The 25,447-nt window shown below is 42.2% G+C and overlaps 1 protein-coding gene across 2 annotated transcripts in view; it reads right to left on the bottom strand.

Annotated features, from left to right (window-relative positions):
* atad2b (ATPase family AAA domain containing 2B) overlaps positions 1-25,447 on the bottom strand; it is an 80,165-nt gene that overhangs the window by 39,455 nt on the left and 15,263 nt on the right. For both annotated transcript variants that reach the window (XM_028604952.1, XM_028604953.1), the window contains exons 20-24: positions 15,948-16,083; positions 14,247-14,440; positions 14,001-14,160; positions 9,586-9,708; positions 7,657-7,785 (exon numbers count right to left, since the gene is read on the bottom strand). In XM_028604952.1, the coding sequence (XP_028460753.1) occupies positions 7,657-7,785; positions 9,586-9,708; positions 14,001-14,160; positions 14,247-14,440; positions 15,948-16,083 (742 nt within the window). The remainder of the gene's footprint in view (positions 1-7,656; positions 7,786-9,585; positions 9,709-14,000; positions 14,161-14,246; positions 14,441-15,947; positions 16,084-25,447) is intronic.

Genomic DNA, 25,447 nt, shown 5'->3' with positions numbered 1-25,447 from the left:
TTGGTTGGATGATGGGCTCTCCATTAACTAATGGCAATTTTCCCAGACAGTGTCTAGACTGGCTAATCCTAGCTCAAACCTGTCCCATAGTGTAGTTGGTGTTGCACTTTGAGATGTTTGGGGGGGGCTACTACTGATTGCTCCCAGCTCTTGCTTTGGAAGATTGCTGATTTATAACTGCCTTTTGCGCTGCTGGTGCTTCCTATGTATTTATACCTCACCGGCAGCTATGACGGTTTCTTTCTCGTTCCGGCTTTGATTTTGTTCTGCAATAAAACACTACCTGATGAGTAATGATAATGTTTGGCTGTAGCCAATTCAAATTCATAGTTTTTGTCAACCAGAAACATTAAGACGATCTGGCAGGTTGGACAACGTATGGGTATAGGTAGGACATTGTTCAACAGCTGTTGACAGATGATTTTGATTAACGTTTATTAGTAATATTAAAATGTAAAGATAAGTGCTTATCTGTACTCACATTTCTACTGTATGTATGAACACTCTCTTCCCTTTTTAGTTAGTGACTGTACGTTTGGGAGATTTTCGGAGGCAAGGGAAGTTAATATATCCAGTCTTCCGACACGTATCTTACAATTACATTTCAAAACGTTTTCATAACTTCAAAACCAATTTCCCCACAAATATAATAGTAATATGCCAACAGTAAATTTGCATCAACAAAACATGTAAACCATAACCTTTAGTAGTTTGAGCCATACATAATATTCTACGTTTACTGAGCAACAGTGATAGCCTTAGCAGTTTATTAAACCTAAATGGTGGAATGACTTACAATGTTTTGAGAGTGAAGCTTAACTGAAAGTCATTGAAAAGGTCTGAAAGAGAATTTGTCCCGACACAGACCCCAGGATGGCAGGATGACGCCACAACAACAAAGAGCAGAACTACCTCATAAAAAAAATTAAAAGCTCTTTCTGAAACTGAATGAACATGGGACTATTAGTAACAGACATGCCACAGATTAAGATAAGAGTTTGAAATATAACGAACCATTCACAGGTCTAACTTCACACCAATGAGCTAATGAGTTACATAACTGCAGTTACATGACATGTCATAATGAGTGGTTAGCTGAGAAAGCGCAGTTTTGTTGAAAGAATATGCATCTCATCTCTGGGTTTAATGGAGATGTGGTGATTAGGCTGGATAAGTGCAATTCTAAGAGTAATTTGATGTTATTAAAAACCCAGTCGGCGCACATTCCTATTCTCATGGTGGTCTAATGTGACTCATGTCCCTTAATGTGGCCATCTATTACCCAGAGTCCCCAGAGACGGGGGCATGGTTGGTTGAGTTTGTGTTTAGAAAAGTTATTCTCCACCACAGAACCTGTAGACATTAGCTTATCTATTATTCTTGGAAAGAGGATGAATCAGAAGCAATAACCACCAAAACCAAAGAACCAAAACTACTCAATGGGAGATTTCTAAACCATAAGTAAACAAAATACCCACACACAAAAATGAGAATAGTGCTTAGTGTGATGTTTCCTGTGGCAGTGAAATATATTTTAATCAGACAACCAGTAACTAAATCTTCAAAAACACCATTGCATTCAAAATGCAAACTGCAATACACACGGTGGCCACGTTATAAAAACGTGGATCTTAATGAGAAACAGATAGCAGTTCACTTTCCATCAAGCTGGGTTTGATGAGAAGTCCAAAAGACAATTTGGATCTCACAACAAATCCATAAGTCATTTCAACTAATCAAGCACTAATGCATCATGTTTGTGCAATTGTTCCAGTCAATTACAACTTATCAGAACCAAGCAGAGTAAGGGAATACACACCATTAAGCTGCTTGGCGTTTACTAGCTTCTGAGGTTTACTGAAATTGACTAATCGACTGCACTGTTAAAAACGAGAGTAAAAGCTCAGGAGGCCCTAATGCTGAGATGTTAGGCTGCCCTTTAATGTTTGAGAGAAACAGAGAAAAAAAAGACAGACCACTTTATCATAAAGAGCACAGCCCCAGATCCACTTTAATTGGAATGGCCAATCATTTGTGAAAATCCAAACCCGTTTACCACCCATGGAAGCCTCTGAATGTAATTTGTGATGGACAGACATTCCTAGAAAGCAAAACACAATCTCATAACAAAGAATGTGTCACTTGAGGTTCAGTCATCTGATTTACCTGTCAATCAACAGAAATGTTGGCGTTTAGACACTGTATGACGGCTGCTACGTTTTACAAAGAATTCCTCACTTACTCACTCAGTCTCTTACACTTTACCTTCCTCCTCCTCTCCCATCACCTTTCTAACATCCTCAAGCAGCACAGCTTGCAGTTATTGGGCATGCACAGAGGCAATGAGCAGAAATGCTCAATCATTCCAGTGCAACTCTCCAGGCTTTTTTCTATCCTTCCTTCTTTCTTTCTTTGGTTATTCATTCCCATGCATGCAGTCCAAAGATACTCAATTACACCCTAAATAGTGCAGCAGAACTGCGCAGCCAGTCATTAGGGCCAGTCTTGGAGATGAGACGGCGGAACGGGAGCGGGGTGATCTTATAATACATCCGTGAACAGGAGTGGATGGCTAGCAGAAACAAAGCTCCTTGACCAGAAATGAAAAAATAAAAAGGGTCTTTTAAATGGCAACGAGTTTCAAAGCCCTTCTAGATGGTTCTCTCCACAAGACCAAAGTTGTTTGCACGTACTGTCGATGTGAATTGAGAACGGAGTAGTCAGTCTTAAATACCACTCGAGCATTACAAATTTGAAAAATATCCCTTTTAAAAGTACATTTAGAACAGATTTTTTTTTTTTTAAAAGTGCGAATAATCATGACAACATAACTAGGACACTCATGAAATTTCCATTCCACTCCATTATAGACAGAATACCAGCTGATCTGAGTGGGTGGCTGATCTTTAATGCAATGTCTACTTTGCCCATTATCAGCAACCATTCATCCAATGTTCCAAAGGCACATTCTGTTTACTAATCTGATTTTAAAAGGCTAACTGAGAAAACATTGGAGAACCCTTTTTGCAATTATGTAAGCACATAATGTAATCTGAAAACTGCTGCCCTGGTTAAAAAAACAATGCAACTGATCTCAGCTGGTATTCTGTCTATAATGCAGTGGAATCGAAATTTCTAAGTGACCCCAAACTGATCACTTGTGAAAATCCGCATTGCACAGTAATAAAAAAAACAGGCCAATTATATCCTGTGAAGAGGATTACCACCCAACCTTGTCAACTGTGTACACTCATCACGCAGCAACAACTATAGACAGTGATATGCTGGGAGTGAAAAGACCCACAGACACAGAATGAATCTTCAGGGACACTAACTCATGTCAGCTCATCTGCACCCTAAAACAATAAATGGCAGCAAGAGGCATCATGGATGATTTTACATTCATTTCACGCTTGGTGCTACAATGATCCAAGAGGCATCTGTGCCCACAAAATGGCAGCTTAAGCTCAGTGCTTATTCGCTCAGAGCTTTGAATGGATTTTCTCCGTGAGCGCCACCGGGTGTCAGAGTGTGCAACTCGAGATTGTTTTTCACCTGGTAGCCAAGAGGTAGTTTGGGGAGATTCATGTCCAGTTCTAATAACTGCTAATAACATCGCCATTTCAGTTTCAGGCAAGACGCTTTGTTTTCTGCTGTTGACCACAAGTGGGTTCCTATTTTATCCCTTAGGAAGCTGAAGGAATATTGCATCCACAGAACAAGATGCCATTCATTACCTGTAGTCCCCATATAGCATCGGCACACTATGGTATCAATGTCGACTGAAAAGTGCTATGTTTGATGACTAATATAATAAAATATTCATGAATCTAATTTAAGTATATGAATATATTAGTGCAAAGACATATAGGACCGAATTTAATTACCACATTTGTTTTTCCAATTTTCAGATTTGGAACAAAAATGTGAGATGAGGGAGAAACACAGGGATTAGGTGACATGGGGGAGTTTACAGATCACTTGGACCAACAGTGCGTCCACATTTCACTTAACTCTAAATTTACTGAAATGTGTCAACTATTAACACTCAGAGTGGAGCTTTAGATAAGCGACAATGGCAACAACTGGTTTGTAGCTCCTGCAAAGTGTACTTGATATATTATGGACATCAGCTTGCATGCAAAACAAATTGGCTTCAAGGTTAACCTTCTCCGTTCAGTGAGTCTAGTAGGTCCAATGTCCTCGTAAACAGACGAGGCAAAGATAAGAAAATCAAGGTTAATAGAATTGTCGTCTACAGTGCTTTGTGTTTCTTAAATGAAAAAAGGTGCCCTCCTATTAACCTATTTCCTCGTGCACTGTGACTATCACAGCACATCATAGGCTGTCGGTTTTTCCCTTTGTCCAGAGCAAAAATCCAGGCCATCCTTTTATGCAGTAACTACTTGAGCCTGAGGATGAAAAGGAAGCAGGAGTGTTTATTATGACTTTAAATATCACATCAAGGTCTTGTGATGGACTGATGTTGGCAATGGGGAGAGGGGATGTCTGTTTACTGTGATGTGAGATACAAGGCAGGGGAGAGGCAAGACGCAGCAGTGTTCCATCTGCATGAATACAGCCTGGTGACTGTTGCCTTGGGCATGCTATTGAGTGACGCGGAGAACACATTATGCAGCACCTCAATCGTTATTTCTTTCTCCCGCAAACAGTTCAACAGTTGATAATAAGGACATCTTCCAACTGGCAGTGGAAAAACACTAGTGGACCAAGCCAAAAAAGACGGGCCGAGAAAGGTTTTTACTAAACTGGGAAGGGAGCTCACCACTTACATCAGACATCTTGGAAAAGCAGGCAAATACTCAGGGATTGATATTTAGTTAAGCACATCTTCTGACTGTCACCGAAAAAAAAAAAACAGCTCATTTAGCCCGTGTAAAACAGTCCTGAGTGAATGAGAATAACTGAGGACTTAATTATGAATGAATAGAAGGCACTCCTTATGAACCAGACCCTTGTGGTAGTGCACTACGAATGAACCAAGGGCTGTGGGCCAGGTAATGGGCCTTGGGTTTTCTGCTCCTCCTGCGGGGGTTGTGAGAAAGCATGACAGAGCTATCCAAGCAGGCTAATGGAAACCACATCCTTCCTGTGCATTAACAGCAGTGGGGTCTCCCATCTTGCAACCCTGATTGACCTGGCGACGGCAGCAGCTGCCCACAGCTATCTAGATCTCAACCACCCGGGCTTAGCCACAGCCGTTGCTTTTAACACCTGGTTCTGAAATATCCTTAGCCTTCAAAAAGCTTTTTGCGTAACTTTCTACACGGTTCCGAATAGGGCATCTCATCCCTGCCACCACTCTCCGTTGTATCGGAATGTCACAGGCAATTCTCAGCTCTAGGCAAAGGGAAAAGAGGGATGGAAGGGTGAGAGGGAGAGGTGGCCCAGATAAAAAAAAAAAACTGTAGAACTGCAGATACCAAAACAGCTCCAGATAGGCTTCCCCCTGCAGGAAAATGATGTAGGATAACTTTAACCTTTATGTGTCCTGACCTTCCACAGAAGAGGAAGGGAAAGCCAACAACCCCGGAATGACCTGGCTCCAGTGGGTGCAATTTCACAAAGCGTTTATTTCTCCAGTATCGGCATTCTCCCACTAGATGCACTGCGCTTTCATTAGGTTGTTGTGTCACATCTCCAGACATGACTGACTCTGTGATCAATTAGCCTAATAGCTGCCTTGCTGAGGTGCTCCAGGTGAGAACTGGCTGCCGATGTCACAAATTAATCACCTGAGCTCGCCTAATTAATTAAGCCTCTGGTGCAGGCTGATAACGACTCTACCAAGAGCTTTTAAATTGGTGCTCCGTATCTGTGACATTTGGCTTTGTAGATAAAAAAAACGGCAGCTAAAAGTAGCATATAAGGGCTATGTTGGCTGTCACTCTTAATCAAGAAAAAGAAGAAGGGTCTGTCTGGATTACACAGTTAATTAGTTGATTAACATTAGCATGCACTCTTCTCTTACTTTGCATTTATGCGTTTTTACATCGTTACAGATTTGTGAATGAAAGTTGACGATTAGTTAGACATTATATTAGGTTTAATGTTCAATAAATTAATCACTACAGGTAAATATATGTAAGTTGCAGCCTATATGCAGTTATAATATACACCCAAGATGGAAATGTGTTAGGTTCACATGTACAATATGTGATAAACCATACATTTGTGGATCTTTCGATGTCCATTTTTGTTTACAGAGTATCAGAGATCTGTTCTATGGCATAGGCTGTAGGTATTGACTGTGACGTACTGCACTGGATTAGACTGACCTGTGTGTAAGATGTATTCGAAAATGAATCTGGATCAAGTCAGATGTTACAGTCTTCAATCAAAGCTCCATTAGTTTACCCTGGACTGAAGTATGTTTGGGGGAAATTAAACAATTCATTAAAATATTTCCTAGCTGTTTTTTTTGCTGGCTTAGTAAGACAAGATAAACTGTAGTGAGCGCAAGACTTCAGCATGCCCAGAGTCTTACAGTATTAATGGTGGCCAACAGCAGCCCTCATCTCTCAAGAGGGGACCATCTCCCTGGGAGAAGGAATGGTTTACCCACACAGCAGGGGTTCCATTAGGGATTCTGTCATGAGGGACAAGCACCACCTTGTGTTGGGCAGTTGTACTACACACAAATGTAGACAAACATTCATCTAAACTTTGGCTACAACAAACAGACACCAGATTTATTAAGGCTTATTGCTTCAGCCAATAAATTCTTCTGTGTCACATCTTTGCCATGAAGAGAAAAGAAGCTGTCAGACAGATAAGATCATCAAATATCATTTGCACAGACAAGTTTGGTGAATCTTTTATTTCATTTCAGCTACGCACCACATATGGCCCACACTCTTGGATGTCTCATCTAGATTCTCTACATCTCATGATGACTGTTGAGGGCGCCTCTTTTACCCCAAATCCTTCTGCTTATTTGGTCCAGGTGGAAGCTAGAGGGCATTCTTCAGATTACACGTAAAACCTGCTTACCTATGATTCGTTCAAGTAACAGCCTCATTAGTCTGCCCCCCTGCCCATACCTGGCCCTCCCTTCGCCCTTAGGCACCTGCCGTTTACCACAGGTGGGCATGTAATTGCTCTGTGGCGTGGCCATGTTTTGAGTGGTTAGGAGAGAGCAGCCTTGCTAAATGAGGCTACTCACTGTGATGCTTCTCCACTGCTGAGAAATAATGTGTATGCATGTGTATGTGTGAGCAGGCAGGCGTGTGGTACCACATACATCTGGTATACTGTTGTAATACAGCACAGCTGCTTGCTGCCGCGTCAGAGACAGAAAAACAAGTTCAGCCAAAGTTTTGAGTGTGTGCGAGAAACAGAAAGGTGAAAGAATACTTGGTTATTTCTGCATTTTATCTGAGCTGGCGGTGCAACTGCACTGCATTTTCAAAAATATGCCAACATAACCAGTATGTGCACAAAAGCTATACAAAATAGTAAAATCTTATTCAGGGGTTGTAGTCATTTTTCACAATTTCACAAGCAAATTGGTTGGATAATGTGTCTACCAAAACAATTAATTACATGTATGCCTGATCACTCTGTAGTTCTCATCTAATCGCCCTGTGCAGGTTGTATAGCAATTAAGTTCTGGATACGATTTGAAATACTCACTAGTGGTGCACCGTTTGTCCGTGGCCTCGCCCTGAGTGCTGCTCCTGGCCTGCTCCTCTCCTGCGGTGTGGTGCTTTCTGGTTGCCACGGCGCCCATCAGCGCCGTCAGCTGAGCTGGCGCCTGGGGGTCTGCGGTGCCCACAGAGGATCAGTTACCGACAATAGACAATACTCTTTGTGTGTGCATTTGCATTTGTGTGCGTGCGATGGGAAAACACTTCTGAAATATACTGCTGGCAAGATAGAGTGCTTTTGTGGATGGGTGTATAAAAACCGACTAGGACAGGTACTTTGACAGACTGTGATAAAAAAAAAAAAAAAAGGGTGGTCCGACAGTCGACGATGACCAAGGGGTTTGCAATATGGTGAGCGAGGTGCAACCGCAAGTCAATCAGGACAAATATTACTACAAAAACTACAACGATATCGCAATGGCTGAATGTTTTACACTGAGAGCTCGAGTGCGACAGGAATGAAAAGCAAAAGGTGGACTGTAGAGAGATGCACGCCCCTGAAAATGAGACATTTCAACTCTACCATCAAGCGATACTTAAGTTTTTGGTCAAATTCATCACAGCTCCTTTCATCTGGTCATGGGGGTAGAGAATCCCCCAAAGATACACTGTGGGTTTTTGACTCTGCCGCAAATGGATATCATGCAGTGCTGGGCTAATTGAAAGCTTTATAGCAGGACCTTGACGGGAAGATGAAATATTTACACTGCTGTATTCCTCCTCTCAGGCAGTTGACTTCTGCTCCTGCAAAATTCATTTAGCATCCTGTGCCTTTAGTTGCTAAAAGAGGAAATCAAAAGCAACAGAGTGACTTCTGAAAATTGCTTCCTCTTTGATAAGTTTTCCCGCTTGACATGGAAGAGCCAGGCCTCTGTAACTTAAGTCAGAAGTCAATAGGCCCTCGGGGATTAGGGCTGTGCATAATACTGTAGATGATGTTTTTTAAGAAATCGGGTCTTCTTGTGCAGTTCTCTCATCCCACTTGTAAATGTAACAAAAAAAAAAAACGAATCACGACAGACCAGGACAGATTAGATCAATGATGTGCAACAGTTTCTCATGTCTTTGAATGGGTAAAGATAAAGTACATTTCATGGGGAGAGCACAAGGCACTTAAGACGCGTTTCTGATGAAGCTGTTGTCTACTAATAATTCAATTCAAGTGCAGGGAGGAACGCGTCTTCATGGTATATGTGTTTCTATACTTAATTTAGATTTACCCTGGATCAGTTCAGTAATGCTTGCTTGGGGCTGTTTGGTGAGTGTACAGATGCAAGTCGCCCAGGCAGACAACTAGCACAGAAGGTACTGTCTGGAACACAGGAGCCTCGGGCATCGCTCCTTTCCGTGCCACATACTCTACAGTAAAAACAGCTCCATCAAGTCTACAGATTTCGTTTGCTGAAAAGCAGGTTTCTGTTCTCTGAAATAATCTATCAAAGTCTTTCTAAGAGGGCAGGCTGGGAACCACACAGCCAACATGGACTGGCTCATTATTCAAGTGAGCGAGTTTTCTTCCAAAATGCTTAATCGTTTAGATAAACAAATTATGCTTTTTCAGTTCAGTGTTATTAGCATGCTATATTAGTCTGCTCTGCCAATAATATACCAAAAACAACCATCCCTAGATTAATAGGGCAGAGTAGACACAATAACAGGTATTTATCAAGTATTACTTATTAAAAATGTATTATTTTGCAAAGGTGCGCTTTTCATAAGAAGTGCTAATAAAGGATATGTTCGGGTATGCAAATGTTGTAGTGTTTACAGAGAGATGATCACATTTCATGGTGTTACACTTGTGTACAGTGTACAGATAGAAGTTTACTTTTATGTACAATAGGTAGTGTGTGTGTTATTTCAATGACAGAAGAAACATTCTTTCCATTTTGCTTTGCTCATGCCATTTTCTTACCCCTCTTCCTGCGTGCCTCCTTGATCTCTTCACACATGCGGTCGAACTCGGGGTCCAGCTCGGCAGCAAATATAGCATGGGCTGTGTCCTTTAAACTGCATGCTCGGTGCCTGATAACCTTGTCTGAGAAGGGAGGAGACAGTGAAACATAACAGTGTCACATCATGTGCGCCTGCATGTTCAAGGGCATGTCTTTTGTAAAACAGGATTTCAAAACAGTATTTCTGCCATGGGTTTATTTTTCTTTAGCTATTAGTGTCTTTTTCTTCTGCCATGTAGTTTGCCGTTTGATGCTGCATGTTTTCCGCACCCTACCATGTGTGTAAATGTAAGGCACAGAGTCGATAGCAAGTCCACCCCATTCCACTGTATCTGTGAGAAAAGGGATTGGAGCATTTTCTCACAGGTTGAATAAAAGGATAGAGCTGGCTTTGGTGAGAAGTGTTAGCAAGCAGAACTCAGACACGCATGAGAGTATATTAACACTTCACCCATTTAAGACAGCGGTGGGTGCATACACACGCAGGCACATGTACATGCAAACTGAAACACTTTTTAAATGCATACTTATTCTCTCTCACACGCACACTCCCTACACCTTCATAACTTCTATGCCTCTATTCCCTTAGATCTACCACAGCATCATTAAATCCTCCCTTTTCCCTGCATCCAAGGAGAGAAAATAAAAGGCCGAGCTGAAGAGGCAGGCTAAAAGCACAGGCACTGTAAACAGTCTCTCATTACAGCAGGCAGAGGGAGAACAGTTCAGGCAGAGAGTGGCAGAGGGGTCACAATCTGCCAGCTTTCTTTGTCTAATTGGAGGACGGCTGCCTAATTGCAATTGAGGCAATGGTGTGTGTGTGTGTGTGTGTGTTGTTTTCTTTCCAGAGTGTGTGCAATGCAAGTGCATTACAAGGGCAAAAATGCCTGTCAGTGGAAGATGTGTCAAAGGCCAGCTGGGATGCCAAGAGCTCATCAGAACTCTGATTGGCCCTGCCTAACCTCCCCACCTAGAATAGACAAGAACGCGCTGACCTACTATGCTGTTGCTTACGTGTTCCTTCATAGTAAAAAGGGTTGTTATCACCATTTCCCTTGAGCAACAAAGAAGTATTGGTGATACGGAGTCACATTGCGGAGCACAAAGATATCAGCCTTTTTAACATCAGTAATTATATAGCAAGGTGAGGAGGTAAAAAAAGCAAGGAACCCAACATGATTGCACATGGAGGACGGTAGGATGAAGATAGCATGAAGGACATGGAGAAACAGACCATTGAGGGATAATGAGGTTTTTTTCCCCAGCACTGAGATGGCATAGAACTTCCACCACAGCATAATTGTGCGAGGGCCATATTCCCTGGGCTAAGCCTTGGGTGAGAGGCTTCGTTAGTCTTCTTTATTTAACTACCTAACTACCCCCCCGCCTTTCGTGTATCATTTGTAGACTCTGCATTCCAATAAATGACCCAGGCCCTCGCCTGCAAAGACAGAGGTATGATTTATTAATTTGAGCTGGCAGAGAATTGATTCCCATTGGTGTCAGGAAGCTATATCCTTGTAAGGGAACCCAGCAGCTAAACACACAAGAATTTAAATGGTCATATTGATTGAATGGTCTAAAGCAGGCCTACTGCATGCTTTCAACTAACATCATTGTATTGCTGTTGAGGATTTGATTCTGGTAGAAAGTAAGTTTTTCTTCTGTGCAAAAAGCTCTTTTTCTAAATCAACTTTTTCGACATTTTTCCATGTAATTTTCCAAATGTATACACACATGTATCTATTCACATGGGCTTTTCCCTGTCATGCAAGCAAGTACCCCATTTAAAACAATAAAATGTAATTCAATTTAGTTGTAAGCTATGCAAAATAACAGGCCTCTTAGTTTGTTTGTGTGTGTGTATGTACGTGTGTTCTTTGGTTTTCCAGCACTCATTATGAAGCCCGTATTTGGCTTTGGAGAAGGTGCTGAAATGGGAAGGAGGATGATGTAAAAATCAGTTCAAATTGCAAGACAATTAAATTTTCATGCATATGCAGCCTTTCTCAGCTACAGAGCATGAATTACAGTGTGGAAATGTATTTTCAGTGGGGTCTGTATGCATTTTATTTCATTTGAATTTTCAAGTTGAAGAAAACCATCTTGAGGTTTCTGTAATTCGACTGCCTGGAAGCCCTCTTCATAAGTCATTAAGCGTTAAATTTAATTACTTTTTACTCGCACAATGGACAGCCAAATGGAACACAACAGTAACTACAGAGACACATGGTCCTACTTGTTTGGATAGTCCAACGCTGACTTATTATCAAGGGATTGTCATACGCTATCACTAAAACTAGAAAACTTTGATTGGGATCTGGAAGTGTGACATATTGTCTATAGATATTAATGGTCAATTCTAGGGATCATTTTAGGATTAAAATGAATTCTTCAGCATTTAAGTGAATTCACTCATTTGCTTTCTGTTCAAGTCCTGGATGAAATCAGCATTAATTTAATCTCTACGCATTAATAAATAGATTGTTCTGTGACGTGTTTAGCTTATTTTAGCACAAAAATGCCAGTTATTTTGCATGTGCATTTATGTACAGTACACTACACTATATGTGTGTGCATAAGGCTACGTGCAGACTGCAGGCAAAAGTGGCCCAAAATTTGGGCTAGAAATCTAGCCCAGATCTGATTTTTTCAAATCAGATTCAGGCCACTTCCATACGTGGTCCTGAATCAGACCCAGATCTGATTTTTTTCAATGCGGCCGCAGTGTGAACAGCCACGGCGGATTTGATGCGACTTTTACCTCAATAACCCTCGCTATGCCCTCTCTCTCCGCGGGGATGGGCGGGGCCCCTGCTCCCGATGCGGCTGTCAACCGGGGCGAATTGTCCTCAGTGTGCTCCAACCGCGTCGCCAGGGCGGGAATCGGCTCACATAAAAAGGCGCCAGGGGTCTGCGGCGATGTCGGCAACCCACCCGACCCGTCTTGAAACACGGACCAAGGAGTCCAACGCGCGTGCGAGTCAAAGGGTCGCCCCGTGGCGCAATGAAAGGGAGGCCCAGTCGGGGCGGTGGAGCGTGAGCGCGTGCGATAGGACCTAAAAGATGGTGAACTATGCCTGGGCATATGCCCTAGCGGTCCTGACGTCTCTCTTTCTCCTCATTCTTCTCCTCCCCAGCACCTGCTCATTAATGTTATCGCTGCCATTACACAGACATTTTGAAATAAAAGCTTCCTCTATAACCTCCCTAACTTCAGTGCAACAGCTGCTGCGTCTGATGTCATTGTTCTTTTGTGCATGCGGGTCAGTTCGAAACCACAAACAGTTCACGCTGGAATCTGATATAAGCCACATTTTAAAAAGGTAATGTGAACAGCCCAAAAAACACTTGCGGTGTGAACGTAGCTTTAGAGGTGGGAGGAAAAAAATAAATAAATCGATACAGCATATTATCACGATATTTTCCGTTTGAAGTTGGAAAAAAGGTAATAAATTGAAATATATATATATATATATATATATATATATATATATATATATATATATATATATATATATATATATATATATATATATATATATCGTGACATCAGTATTGTGATGATATCGTATTGAGAGGCCTCTGGAGATTCCCACCCCTAATGTGCATGTGTGTAATATGGCGTTTTTCCATTACATGGTACCTGCTCGACTCGCCTCAACTCTACTCGACTCTACTCGACGTGCGTCCGTTTTCCATTGCAGATTTTAGTATCGCCTCAGCGTGGCTGGTCGTCATAGCGACTGCCGTGGGCGTGGCTTAGTAGCTTGCTTTCCCATTGACATATCCCCGACGCATTTCCTGGTTCTCCGTCTCCGTAAACAACATGATATCAAAGAGATAGTTAACGTTTACTGCTCCAGATTTCCCACCGTGGTCACATATATATAACTCTAGAGTCGCTACTCGCTGCGGAGATAATCGCCGTCACTCTCTCACTTCTCCCTCGCTCACTAGCTCCCCACACACACACATACGGCGACTCGACACACACACATCACACATGCACACACCAGCGCACCAGTATAACCATCAGGCCACTTGTATGCTACGGAGAAAGCTCTGCGTGGAGCCTCCGGCAGCAAAAAAAACACCGCTGTGCCGTCTCTCGCTAGCAATGCAGCGATCAGGGACGCTTCTTTCCGACCAATCAGCAGCCTGCAGGGTTTCACGTCACCTTCTCGGCTCGCCTCAGCTCGCTTGGAACCTCGACTGAGCAGGTACTAAAAAAAGTACCTGTTAGCAGGTACCAGGTACTTTTTTTCGTAATGGAAAACCAAAAAAGGCGAGTAGAGTCGAGGCGAGGCGAGTAGGTACCATGTAATGGAAAAGCGCCAATAATGTGCATTCCCATGTCATTTATACTACTCACCTCCGGGATCCTTGTCAGGGTTGTATTCCAACGCATTACTGCAGATGAGATCAATGTCCATGAGGAAGTCCTTCACTGTCAAGTACTGGAGGGTGTCAATCTTGGTCATGACAGTGGACAGGTCCATAGGCTGCCGAATAACCTCCAGGTAGTCGGACACCTGACAAACGGAGTTCATTTTAATGAAAGGACTGAAACCGGCTTTGTGAAACTACGAGTGTGTTATCGGGGTCCGTTCCTCTTTACCTCCTCAATGTCAACTGGCTTGCTGAAGATGTTGAAGCGTTTGTCAGTGGCCAGGCGCTTGGTCACGTCCCTGAGAAAGAGCCTGAGCTCTCGTAGTGTGTTCTCCTCCTGCTCAGCCAGGCGGCGCTGTTCCTCTGCTGACAGGACTCGGGGGCCTGGAGCCTCTGCCATCGGCAGTACCTCTTCACGCCTCTCTGTTGGCAGAGAAGCAACAAAAATAAAAAGTTGGACGCAAAAACAGAGAAGTACGCTTACTAAATATAATACGTTTTTACACAGCTTCCATCAATAAGCAAGACCTAAATATTTAACACCAAGAGTGATCCGGAGACAAAATATGTAGCAACAAAACACACAGCGAGCCCTTTCCTTTTATCATCATTGCAGACGCAGACAAAAAAAAAAAAAAAAAAAAATACTCACCCCAGGGATAAAAACATGTTTTTAGATTCTTGCTGTGGGGAAAAAAAACTAAACTACAGCTACACTCCTTCGCAAAAAATAAAAAATGTAAAAATACACCTAGGAAAAGCCTCTGGCCAATGACATGAGTGATGAAGCAAGGGAAGACGATATCTTCTCCTCCTCTCCCAAGGCACCAGTCCTCGCCCAAGGCATCTGCCGACTTCGTCAGGAAGGCACCGCAGCACCCAGAGCCGCTTCACTCACTAGCAGCAATCCAAAAACTGATTCTAATTATGGCTAATAGCAGCCAGGCCCCTCATAGAAATTCCTCTCTCATAGCAATGGCCTCTCTGCTGGAAGCAAGACTGCGATCTTAGTCAGGCAGGAACCCCTGAAGAGCACCGGGCGAGTAGAGCGGGGGACCCCTGCGTTGCATCAATGAGGAAACTGCAGATGAACACTGGGCACAATTTCCATTTGAAAGCCCGAGTGGACAGTTCTCTTACATTGAACCTGAACATGGAGCTAAGGGATCACTGTGGACGGGGGCAATTGGCAGGGCGAACGTGGAGGGATGGATGGGGGTTGCTGATTTTGATGCGAGTGGGGGATAGAGATGCCCAGGAAAATGCAGGCTTCACACTGGGCATATTGTACACTTGTGAGTGCAGCACCATCAATAGCTTGCATCAGTGCATTTCTATTCTCAATCTTAAAGGAATATGCCACAGTTTGTTGAAATAGGGCTTATCACGGTCTCCTCTAGCTGTATATAGGTGGGCCAACGCATTTTTTGTGTCAGTGCAAGTAATTAGGTTGTTTTTTTGTCTTTTGTTGACTCACTTTTACTCACATAACATACTAACCGGCAACATAGGATTCCATTCACTACGCTAAGCTAACTAGCGGCGACGCTGCCGGTGTTGCACCGGACTAAAACAATGCATGCACAAAAAATGCGTTGGCCCACCTATCTACAGCTAGGGGAGACCGTGATAAGCCCTATTTCAACAAACAGTGGCGTATTTAAGTGGAATTAAAAAAAAGATTCTTAAAATGTCAAACATTTAAACTGCTGTGTGCAAATGTGACACACACACACAAATTAAATAACATCTGCTCTATACCTTTCACTGGCTCCCAAAAAAAAGACTGTGGGAAGGATTGAGACCAGAGCTGGGAAGGAAAAAAAGCACATGCGGACAACACTGCCCTCTAGGCATGACAGCAGAGATGAGTCATAACTGTCTCACCCTACATGTACTGTATATATGTCTAAGTGAATACAGTAAGTACCCTTATTCCTGAAGCGTGGCAGAGCCCTGGCCGCTTGGACCAACAACAGGTCGGCGAAGAAGCTCCTCCTGTCCTCTGCTCCTGGAGGGCACAGCGTCACTACCTCCCCGTAGGTCCTCTGGAAAATACTTCTCACCTGTATTAAAAACAATCAGGGGTTCATAAGAATTCAGTCAACACACACACACAATATCTTTGTGGGGACCAGTCATTGACATAATGCATTCCCTAGCCCCTTACCCTAACCATCACAACTAAATGCCTAACCTTAAGCCTTATGCTTACCCTAACCTAATTCTAACCCTAAAACCAAGTCTTAACCCTCAAACGGCCCTTTAATGTTGTGGGGTCCAGCATTTTGGCCCCACAAAGCTGTCGGGACCCCACAAGTATACTGGACTCTCGGTTTGTGGATCCCATGAATGTAGTTAAACAAGAGAACACACACACACACACACACACACACACACACACACACACACACACACACACACACACACACACACACACACACACACACACACACACACACACACACACACACACACACACACACACACACACACACACACACACACACACACACACACACACACACACACACACACCACACACACACACCCAGTACAATTAATCAAATTGCATTTCATACACCCACTCTATTAAACTGATTACTTCAATTCGTGTTTGTCACACAATAGGCAGCGTGTGGCTAATCGTGCCTGTTTTCAACAACATCTACTGTACATTAAGCTAAACCACGACGGATCACTGCAGAAACTTGGCATACTGCTTAGAAGTTCAGGACTAAATGAACAGATGGAATGTTTTATTTTCACATTTCTCGCAACAGTGGTGAAAAGAAATTGTGTGTTCAGTCATTTCTATTAGAGACCAGATGCTACCTGGTCAAACCTCAAAGTTTCACCTTTAGGATGCAATACTTGACAGATTTGTGAGCCCAGATGTAAATAACTGAAAGTCTAAGCTTTCAGAAACTTGAGATAGGGACTGTACAAAAGGTAAGAGGTCGTGGTCTTTAGTACATCCAGTTCATATGCACAAGAGCCAATACTGGATACAGGTCCAAACCATATGCCCATAAAAAAATTCATTGCAACGCAATCCTTGCAACAAAAGTTCAAAAATGTCAAGGATACAAAAAGCACAACTAAATGTTGCAGTTGCCGGAAACTATAAATATTAATTTGATAGGTTACTATACATTATACGCAGACAAATACACAAGCCTTTTTCCTGCTACCTCAATATCTGGTGTGCATCTTTACTGGGGCTGCAGGGGGGCTTCAAATATCCCAGTTCACTTCTGTTATGGTGCACAAGGCTGCTCCCGTCGGGAAGCCCTGTTGCTGACTAAGCACCTACTTTCCACTTTATATCTCCCCCATCTGTCTTTCAGATCGATCCTCTCCCTTACCCATGACTTGTTTGTTCTCTCTTTCCCTCTGCATTGCCTTCTATTCTCTTTCTTATCCCCTCTCTCTTTCTCTCTCTATTTTGCACACTCCCCTCAGAAGACAGGGGTGAAAAAAAAAGAGGAATGGAGTAAAATCGAGGAAGACAGTCTGCGTGAAGCCAGAGACAGCCATAGTGTATGTAGCACACAGCAGGTAATGATTTTCAGTATTTTTCATCATGATAAAGGCTGCAGGGGTGTTGACACAGGATGGGTTAGCAGAAACATGTGGATAGAAGAATGCTTTATAAAAAAAAAAGAAGAAGAGGGAAGGGGTATAGATGAGAGAGCTGAATGTACAAAGAAAATTGGGGATGTCTGGCTGGGTAGAGCAACTGTAAAAAATAAACTGGACACCTGTTCTGCAAGGGTGATCAATTCTTAACCACAGACACAGACTTCAAAGCAACCGAAAAACGTTTGTCAGACTGCATGACACTGCCCTGTTACTACATCTATATTTTAAATTTTCAGAAGAAAAAAAAAATCTCGATCTCATTTTTCTGAAGAAAAAGCAGATGCTATACTGGTCTGGACCAACGTGGTGATTGGGGGAGTGGGGGGGGCTTATGGTCATAAGCTTTGGGGTAGAGACCGAAAGAATGAGGTCACAGATATAAGCGGCCAAAAGGAGCTCAGAGTAGAATCTCTGCTCCTTTGAATTGAAAGGGTCAGTTGCTGTGGTTCAGGCATCGGATTCGGATGCCTCCAAGTTGCATCCCTGTGGAGGTTTTCCAGCAGGTCCAACTGGGAGGAGACCAGAGGGCACGCTGGAGGGATTACATCCCGCCTGGCTTGGGAATGCCTCGGCATCCCCCAGAATGAGTTGGGAGGATGTTGCCAGGGAGAAGGACGTGTGGACTACCTTGCCTAGCCTCATGCTACTGTGACCCCCAACCCAGAAAATGGACAAATTATTGAACATGAGGCAGTGTAGGGGTACCCCTACATGAAAATGTAGGGGTACACACCGTAAATCAACATGCTAACCAAATATTCACATTTCTACTAATTTCCACTGTATTACTAATAAACACTTTGATAATAGAAATTGCAATGTGCGGTTTCAAATTTAGTTTCACATTTTATGGTGCACTTTTGAAGATGCAACATAAAAAGGTAAACTGACAGCACCATCGCTGTCATGACCGTACAAATCCCTACAACCTTGAGTTGAATAATTATTAATTTCTTACTCACTTTAACTTGTATTCTTTATTCTTGTATTTGTAGATAATTCTTTTTTATTTTCAGCATTAACATTTTTAACTGCTCTTTAATGTTTCATGTAAAGCACTTTGAATTGCCTTGTTGCTGAAAGGTGCTGTAGAAAGCAAGCTGCCTTGCCTTACAGCCTCAGCCTGTCAGTCAGTCCCCAGGGCAGATAAACCACTGTTGTGCCTGCTTGTCAGGAGTGTACATCAACAGCACCACGACTGCTTTCGCCTCGCCGTTAATAGCATATCGCAAGCAAACGCTGCCTGCGTGCAGTTTTGAAAAACTGTAACCACACTTGCAACCACTTTGTCGGCATTTCTGTGACTGTGACCTTAACAAAACGGTAGAGTAGTTTGCTCCGTCCGCACTTCTGCGCGTGTGTGTGTGTGTGCATGCGTGCGTCGGAGCTCCGCTCTCTGTCATATGCAGAGAGGTTAGATAAGCTTGCGCTTACGAGCTCTTAGGTACTGAAATTTCCATGTTTAATGTGTAAAAAAAGTCTGGTCGCACATGTCCGACTGGATGTAACAATGTAACACTCAAATTTTGGTCGCAAAATACGACCATTTGGTCGCAGTCTGGAGCCCTGTGACTGTTTCACATCCGCTGAGGAAAAATGAACAGTAAATCTTAAAGTGCACCGCTCTAAGAGCTGGCTTCTGGAGACACCTGACACGCTAGCCGTCGCTATTTCAGCAGCCGACAGATTCTTCCACTCTGACAGCTAGTGTTGCAGAGTTGTTTTTTTTTCATGTTTGCATTACAATTCAGAACATTTAATACATATGTAACACATGGATCATTGTGCAGAATACATGTGGTATGTCTTTAAGCGGTTATAAAACTATGAACTGTTGCACAGAGCCATGATCAAGGTTTTTGTGAAATCTCAGAAACATGTTATCTGCAGTGTGCTCGAACGCAAATTATCTGTGCTCTCAGTAAAGAGTAGAGCTCTACTATAACAACATTATATATAATACAATTTCAAAATTAAAACTCTGCCTAAAGCTTATAAAAATATGCTAAATGTAAGCTATTTGAAATTGTGCGCTTTGAAGACATACTTGGTACGGTATCTGCTTTAACTCAGCATTGAAACTAGATTAAGGATACATTCATTATCAGGTCCTTATGGCCAAACAGCGGTGCAAGCATTCACATTCAGTTCATACCAATATAACACACCGATTAGGGCTGCAACTAACTATTATTTTCATAGTCGATTAATCCGTCGATTTTTTTCTTGATTAATCGATTAGTTGTTTGATCTATAAAATGTCAAAACATGGTGAAAAATGTGGATCAGTGTTTCCCAAAGCCCAATAGGACGTCCTTAAATGTCTTGTTTTGTCCACAACTCAAAGATATTCAGTTTACTGTCACAGAGGAGAGAAGAAACTTGAAAATATTCACATTTAAGAAGCTGGAATCCGAGAAATCTTACATTTTTTTATATATATAAAAATGACAAACTGATTAATCAATTATCAAAATAGTTGGTGATTAATTTAATAGTCGACAACTAAATCGATTAATCTTTGCACATCTAACGCTGATGCTTCAAAACGCACATCCTAAACAGTGTTACAGCGTTAAATGTAAAGACTGATAGGATACTATCTCTCACCAACTGCAGTTACTTCCCACTTAGAATCCCATGTTCTTGCAAGTTCCATCGGTCCTCCACCAAGAAGGAAGTCAATCTAAGCAGAGTGAACGGCTGTTAAGGGAGAGAGGGAGGCTATGTAGTTGGACCCGAGCCTGTAGTGTCAGTTTTGGCTGGGGAGGCATGCTGCCTGTTCCCTGCTGAGGTTTGGAGCTGAGACAGCAGCTGTCAACGTGTTCTCTGTGCCAGAGAGTGAAACAACACTTTCAGAGATAACCAAATCACTTAAAGCACCATAGACTACAGCATGTCTATGCCTAAAAAGGTTAAACCCAAAACTCCTCAAACCTTGCTAAGAGGCTCCTGGGCCACTTTTGAGACAAGGGACCCCGGACTAGCAATATTATTTGGTAAAACAAACAATTCTAAACAGGTCCAATTAACAGACAAAACGGCTTTACATGTACACAGCCTCAGCAAAATTCCACTATTTCAGCCAATAGTCTGAAAATCATACTTTCTCTAGAAAACCTGGTCTACGGCTTCCGTGAGACCAACTACTATATTCTATGTTCCCTTACGGACTTCCACATACAGTAGATTAAAAAGTGATGGTTCGGAGTAATTTCACCCTAGGGTCCTTTGCACCACGACCTCGAGCCAAACAACCCCCTCCCCCCCCAGAAGCTTTTTTGACCTGGGTCGAACATTGGGAGAGTTAGCGTTGTCAGTGTGTTGTAATTTCTAGACGTCCCTAAGCACTCGTCTTACTGCCGGTAGCAGCAGCAGCAGAGAGCAGAAGCCAGCAGGCAAGTGTTATTTAAAATAAACTTCTGGTGTACTTACAAACTTTCCGATCCATCGTTTTATGTAGTGGTGGACGATATATCGGCCGCCAATATAATATCGGCCGATATGTTCATTTTTTTACACATCGGTATTGTTCCGATGTCAAAATAGGGCCGATGTGAATCATTCCTGTGTATTTGACGTGTGTAGGCTTAGATGTGTGTGTGAGAATTTAGATTTAAATCTGACCTGTGGAGGGCAGTAATACGCTTAACAGCGTCTATATTGCTGAAATCAGAAGAAGAAGAAGAAAAACTGTGGGCGGGGATGTTGGTTTTTGCAGACGGAATCTGCGGCGAAGTGGGACACTGGAAACTTTAGTAGACCACCGGCTCTCGGTGGGCGGGGGAGAGATGAATGTTCGGAAGTAAGAGGTTGCTGTTCGGTTGCTGCGGCCCGCCGTACAGGTTAGTTTGACCAGTGGGCAGCAGCGGCGGCCGGAGCGGGCAGCAGCCGCGACGGGCAGCACCCGCGACGGGCAGCACCCGCGATCATGGGGGGACATTCTCAGCGGTGAAACGCTAACGGGGGCTGGAGTATAGCTAACCTAGCTAGGTGGGAAGCTAACGCTAGCCAGCCACCTGTTCCATCAATCCTGTTTGCAAGTGTCTGCTCATTAGACAACTGGAGTACATCCAACTTAAACGAAACTCCCATCGCGAGTTCAGAGACTACGGTGTTTTTCTTGTTGTGGAAACGTGTCGCCGGGTAAGAGTGGAGATTTTGTTAACACGAAATTAGCTGCTTGTATCCAACTAAATGCTAACTGCTGGGGAAGTTTGTGACTAGTAAATGCCGACCGTTCTACATTTCACGCAAATTTACAACTGTGTTTATAATCTGCTACATTTAGCTATCGCACACACACGTAAAGTTCAGCTAATCCATACTTGCATTAGCGCTTGGTTGACTGTAAACACCCGTTTCGTATGTCGTTTTTATATATTTTAAATGTGTAACCATTACAGCCACGGTGAAATGTTGTTTCGTGTATATGGTTGAAATGACAATAAAACACATTTGGGTTGAGTTGAATGCTGCCTCACTGTCGGTCTGTAGGTGGATGTGGCTTGGGAGTAGAGTCTAAGCAGCGAAGCAAGTGCATTCTGGGATTTGGTGTCTTTCATCCATATGAGTAAAAAACACATTTTCTGGCTTATCTCGGCCTAGAAGGCACCAATTTCTATAATTTCAAGGGTTAGGCCTAACCTTTAAGTACTTGCAGTTACTGTACTTTCAGTTCAGACTGCAAAAGCCAGTGTCTGTTCAGTCCAGTTTGTTCTGGCTCCATTTTCACATTTTACCTTTTTCAATACTTTTGGCTTTGGCCATTTAAGGCCTACTACTGTACTTTAAAGTTTTGAACTGTTGTACAATGTTCACAGAATACAGTGACTTTGTCTCAAGTGAGTTAGATGTTTATTGTGAATACTCAGGGTTGGCTTATTCATAGTGTGAATTCAGGACACACTTGTATCCTTTTAAAAATGTATTTTTATATAAATATTTATTTTTTCTTCTGAAAATCTGATGACTACTTGGTACGATATTTTGCACACAGGTAAAGGTGCCCAATATCAGTGATTTCTGAAAATAAATCACAAAAGTAAAAAAAAATGCCTTTTGGAAAATAGTTCCTTATTTGATTATCATAAAAAATGTGTTCTATGCAGAGATATTGACATCGGTAAATATCGGTATCGGCCATAACAGCAATATTAATATCGGTTATCGGCCACAATTTTCACATCGGTGCATCACTAGTTTTATGAGTACATAACCTATTTGTACTAGTGTAGAAGTTTGGTATCATTTCGGGCATTATTAGTGGGGTAATGTACAAGATACACTCTTGGATCCATTAGCACCTATTCAGCTGATAACGCTAACTCTCCCAATATTCAACCCAGGTGAAAAAAAGCTTCTGGGGGGTTGTTTGGCACGAGGTCGTGGTGCAAAGGACCCTAGGGTGAAATTACTCCGAAACATCACTTTAATTGATATTTTTATTTAAGTGTCATGCCACTAAGTGGCCCATCCCACATGGAATTACATGACACCAATACAACAGTAATTAATTTCACAGCTTCCAGTCCAATGTCCACACACAACATTCTCCACTTTGCACAAAACAAAGAACAAATAAAACATACCACGGAAGCTACAACACAACAGTGCAACCCATACATTGTCCAACTAGAGCCAAAGACCTCATATACAAAACCACAGACTAGGGCTGCACAATTAATCACAATTGTATCGAAATCGCAATATGGACTAGTGCAATATCCAAATCGCAGGGGGGCGCAATATTTTTTAATGGCAAAATATATGTCAAATCATTCTGAATTAAGTATTGTGGTGCTGCAGGGACCTCCCGGTCTACAAATCGTATCCTACAGACTAAAGAAGTTTGGTAGAAAAAAAAAAAAAAATTACACTATAATCATTTTAATTTCTTTCAATGTTAATAATTTTCACTGAAAATGAGAATTATTATACAAAAACGATCTTTCCCTCCAATATCGTGAATCATATCGCAATATCAGTCAAAGTAATCGCAATTAGATATTTTCCGTGCAGCACTATGACAGACACAAAAAAAGAAAAACAGGTAATGTTACTTCCAGACAGAGAATCACCGATACAGTAGACCAGGGGTCGGCAACCTTGGGCACGCAGGACCTTAACCAATGGCACACTGGCAATATGTGTGCAAGAGAGTTATTGTGTTGAAATCATGGTTGAAATGCTGAAGCGCTCTCTCATCCGCATGCCAAATTACAACTTTCACAGTTGCGCGTTATTTACAGTAGTTTGACTCATATCTCCGACTGGGAACAATACAAAGAGGATTACCAACGGCCGCTGGGGCAGATGAACAAACGCTAGTCTTGTTACTGTAAGTAGGCTACATTAAAACCTTAGTGAGTTAAAAGCCAATACTTATCAATGCACTCACCTGTGTAGACCGGCATAAACATGTAGGAGGCAATATTTCAATCTGCTCTGTCCACTCTTGTCCGCCACGCTGTTTTACGCAAACACAGCTCTACTCTGCAAATAGCACATTTTTACAAAACAAGCTCAAACAAAAGCTGTCGGTTTGTAGATTAGTTTATCTTAGTTTGCCGGGAATCTTGAAATTTGGACAAATTTTTGGACGCATAAACTTAAGCTGGCTGAAGAAACCATCCTCTCCGCTGGAGCTGTAAATATGGATGCATTAAGACCAAAACAAATACATGTGGCTACTTAATATGCACATGAATGACGCAATCATTATGTTTGTGTTCTTCATTCTTGATAATGATGCTGGTTGTGTTATTATTTTGCCACAGCATCGTTTCATTGAAAATGAGGCATACAGGACCTGTTTATCAGTCCATTCATCATTAAAGCTGGGCTTTTCCACAACTTTTCAGCTTCAGACTCTTTGACAGTGATATTTTTGTCAGCCCATTTTCCACCAATCAGGATGCTGCATACTAAAACCAAGTTTCCGTAATCATAATAATAAGATACAATAATAATTACAAGGTCCTGATTATGAGAAATAAATGTTATCAAATGTTGCTATGGAATAAAATTACAGATTCCCTGGATATTACATTTTGATGTGATGTCATAATTAAACTTAATGTTGACATGGCACACTAATAAACAAGAAATTTTGAAAAGGGCACTTCATATCAAAAAGGTTGCCGACCCCTGCAGTAGAGCTTGTCAGTTACACATGCATCCCATAGAAAATCAGATGTATCTGGCAAAGCATGTGAAAGATGAGCTGGTAGATTTGTCTGTTTTCCAGGCTATCATTGAACAGCAGCCTTATTAAAACTAATAAAGTAACTGCAACACCAACTGGGCAGTAGTCTAGTAGTCCATTTATGCCAAGCATTTATTATTGCCAGTGTGACAGACAGTGGCACAGCGTGTGGTGCAGGCATCACGGTTTGCTTTTAAACATAGCTTTAAAAATGAGCAAAGACATGGAGCGAAATAGACTTCCAGTGAGGTTTTGCTCTAAGACTGCAAGACCTTGCCTTAGCAGGTGTGTGTCCAAAAAAGTGTATGCTAGCCTATGGCCCTATTATCACCAACACATTGACCATCCATGCTACACCAACTAGTGGCATCTGAACACCCAAATTTGGCACAATACACACTTAACAAATCCTTTGCTTGTAAGCAGTGGTGTGACAGAGGTATTTATACTCTAGACTAGTTATTCAATGATGAAAGTATGTGGAGTTTTGAAGACCTGAGAGCTAGTTTTGAAGTCCCCAGGACATCCTTCTTCTTGTATCTGCGCCTAAGATCAGCCCTAAAATGTTATGGAGTGCC

This window comes from Perca flavescens, chromosome 18 (assembly GCF_004354835.1).
Source record: "Perca flavescens isolate YP-PL-M2 chromosome 18, PFLA_1.0, whole genome shotgun sequence".
NCBI classification, from domain to species: Eukaryota; Metazoa; Chordata; class Actinopteri; order Perciformes; family Percidae; genus Perca; species Perca flavescens.
Note: the sequence above shows the minus strand (reverse complement) of the source record. Positions and strands in the feature narration are given on the sequence as shown.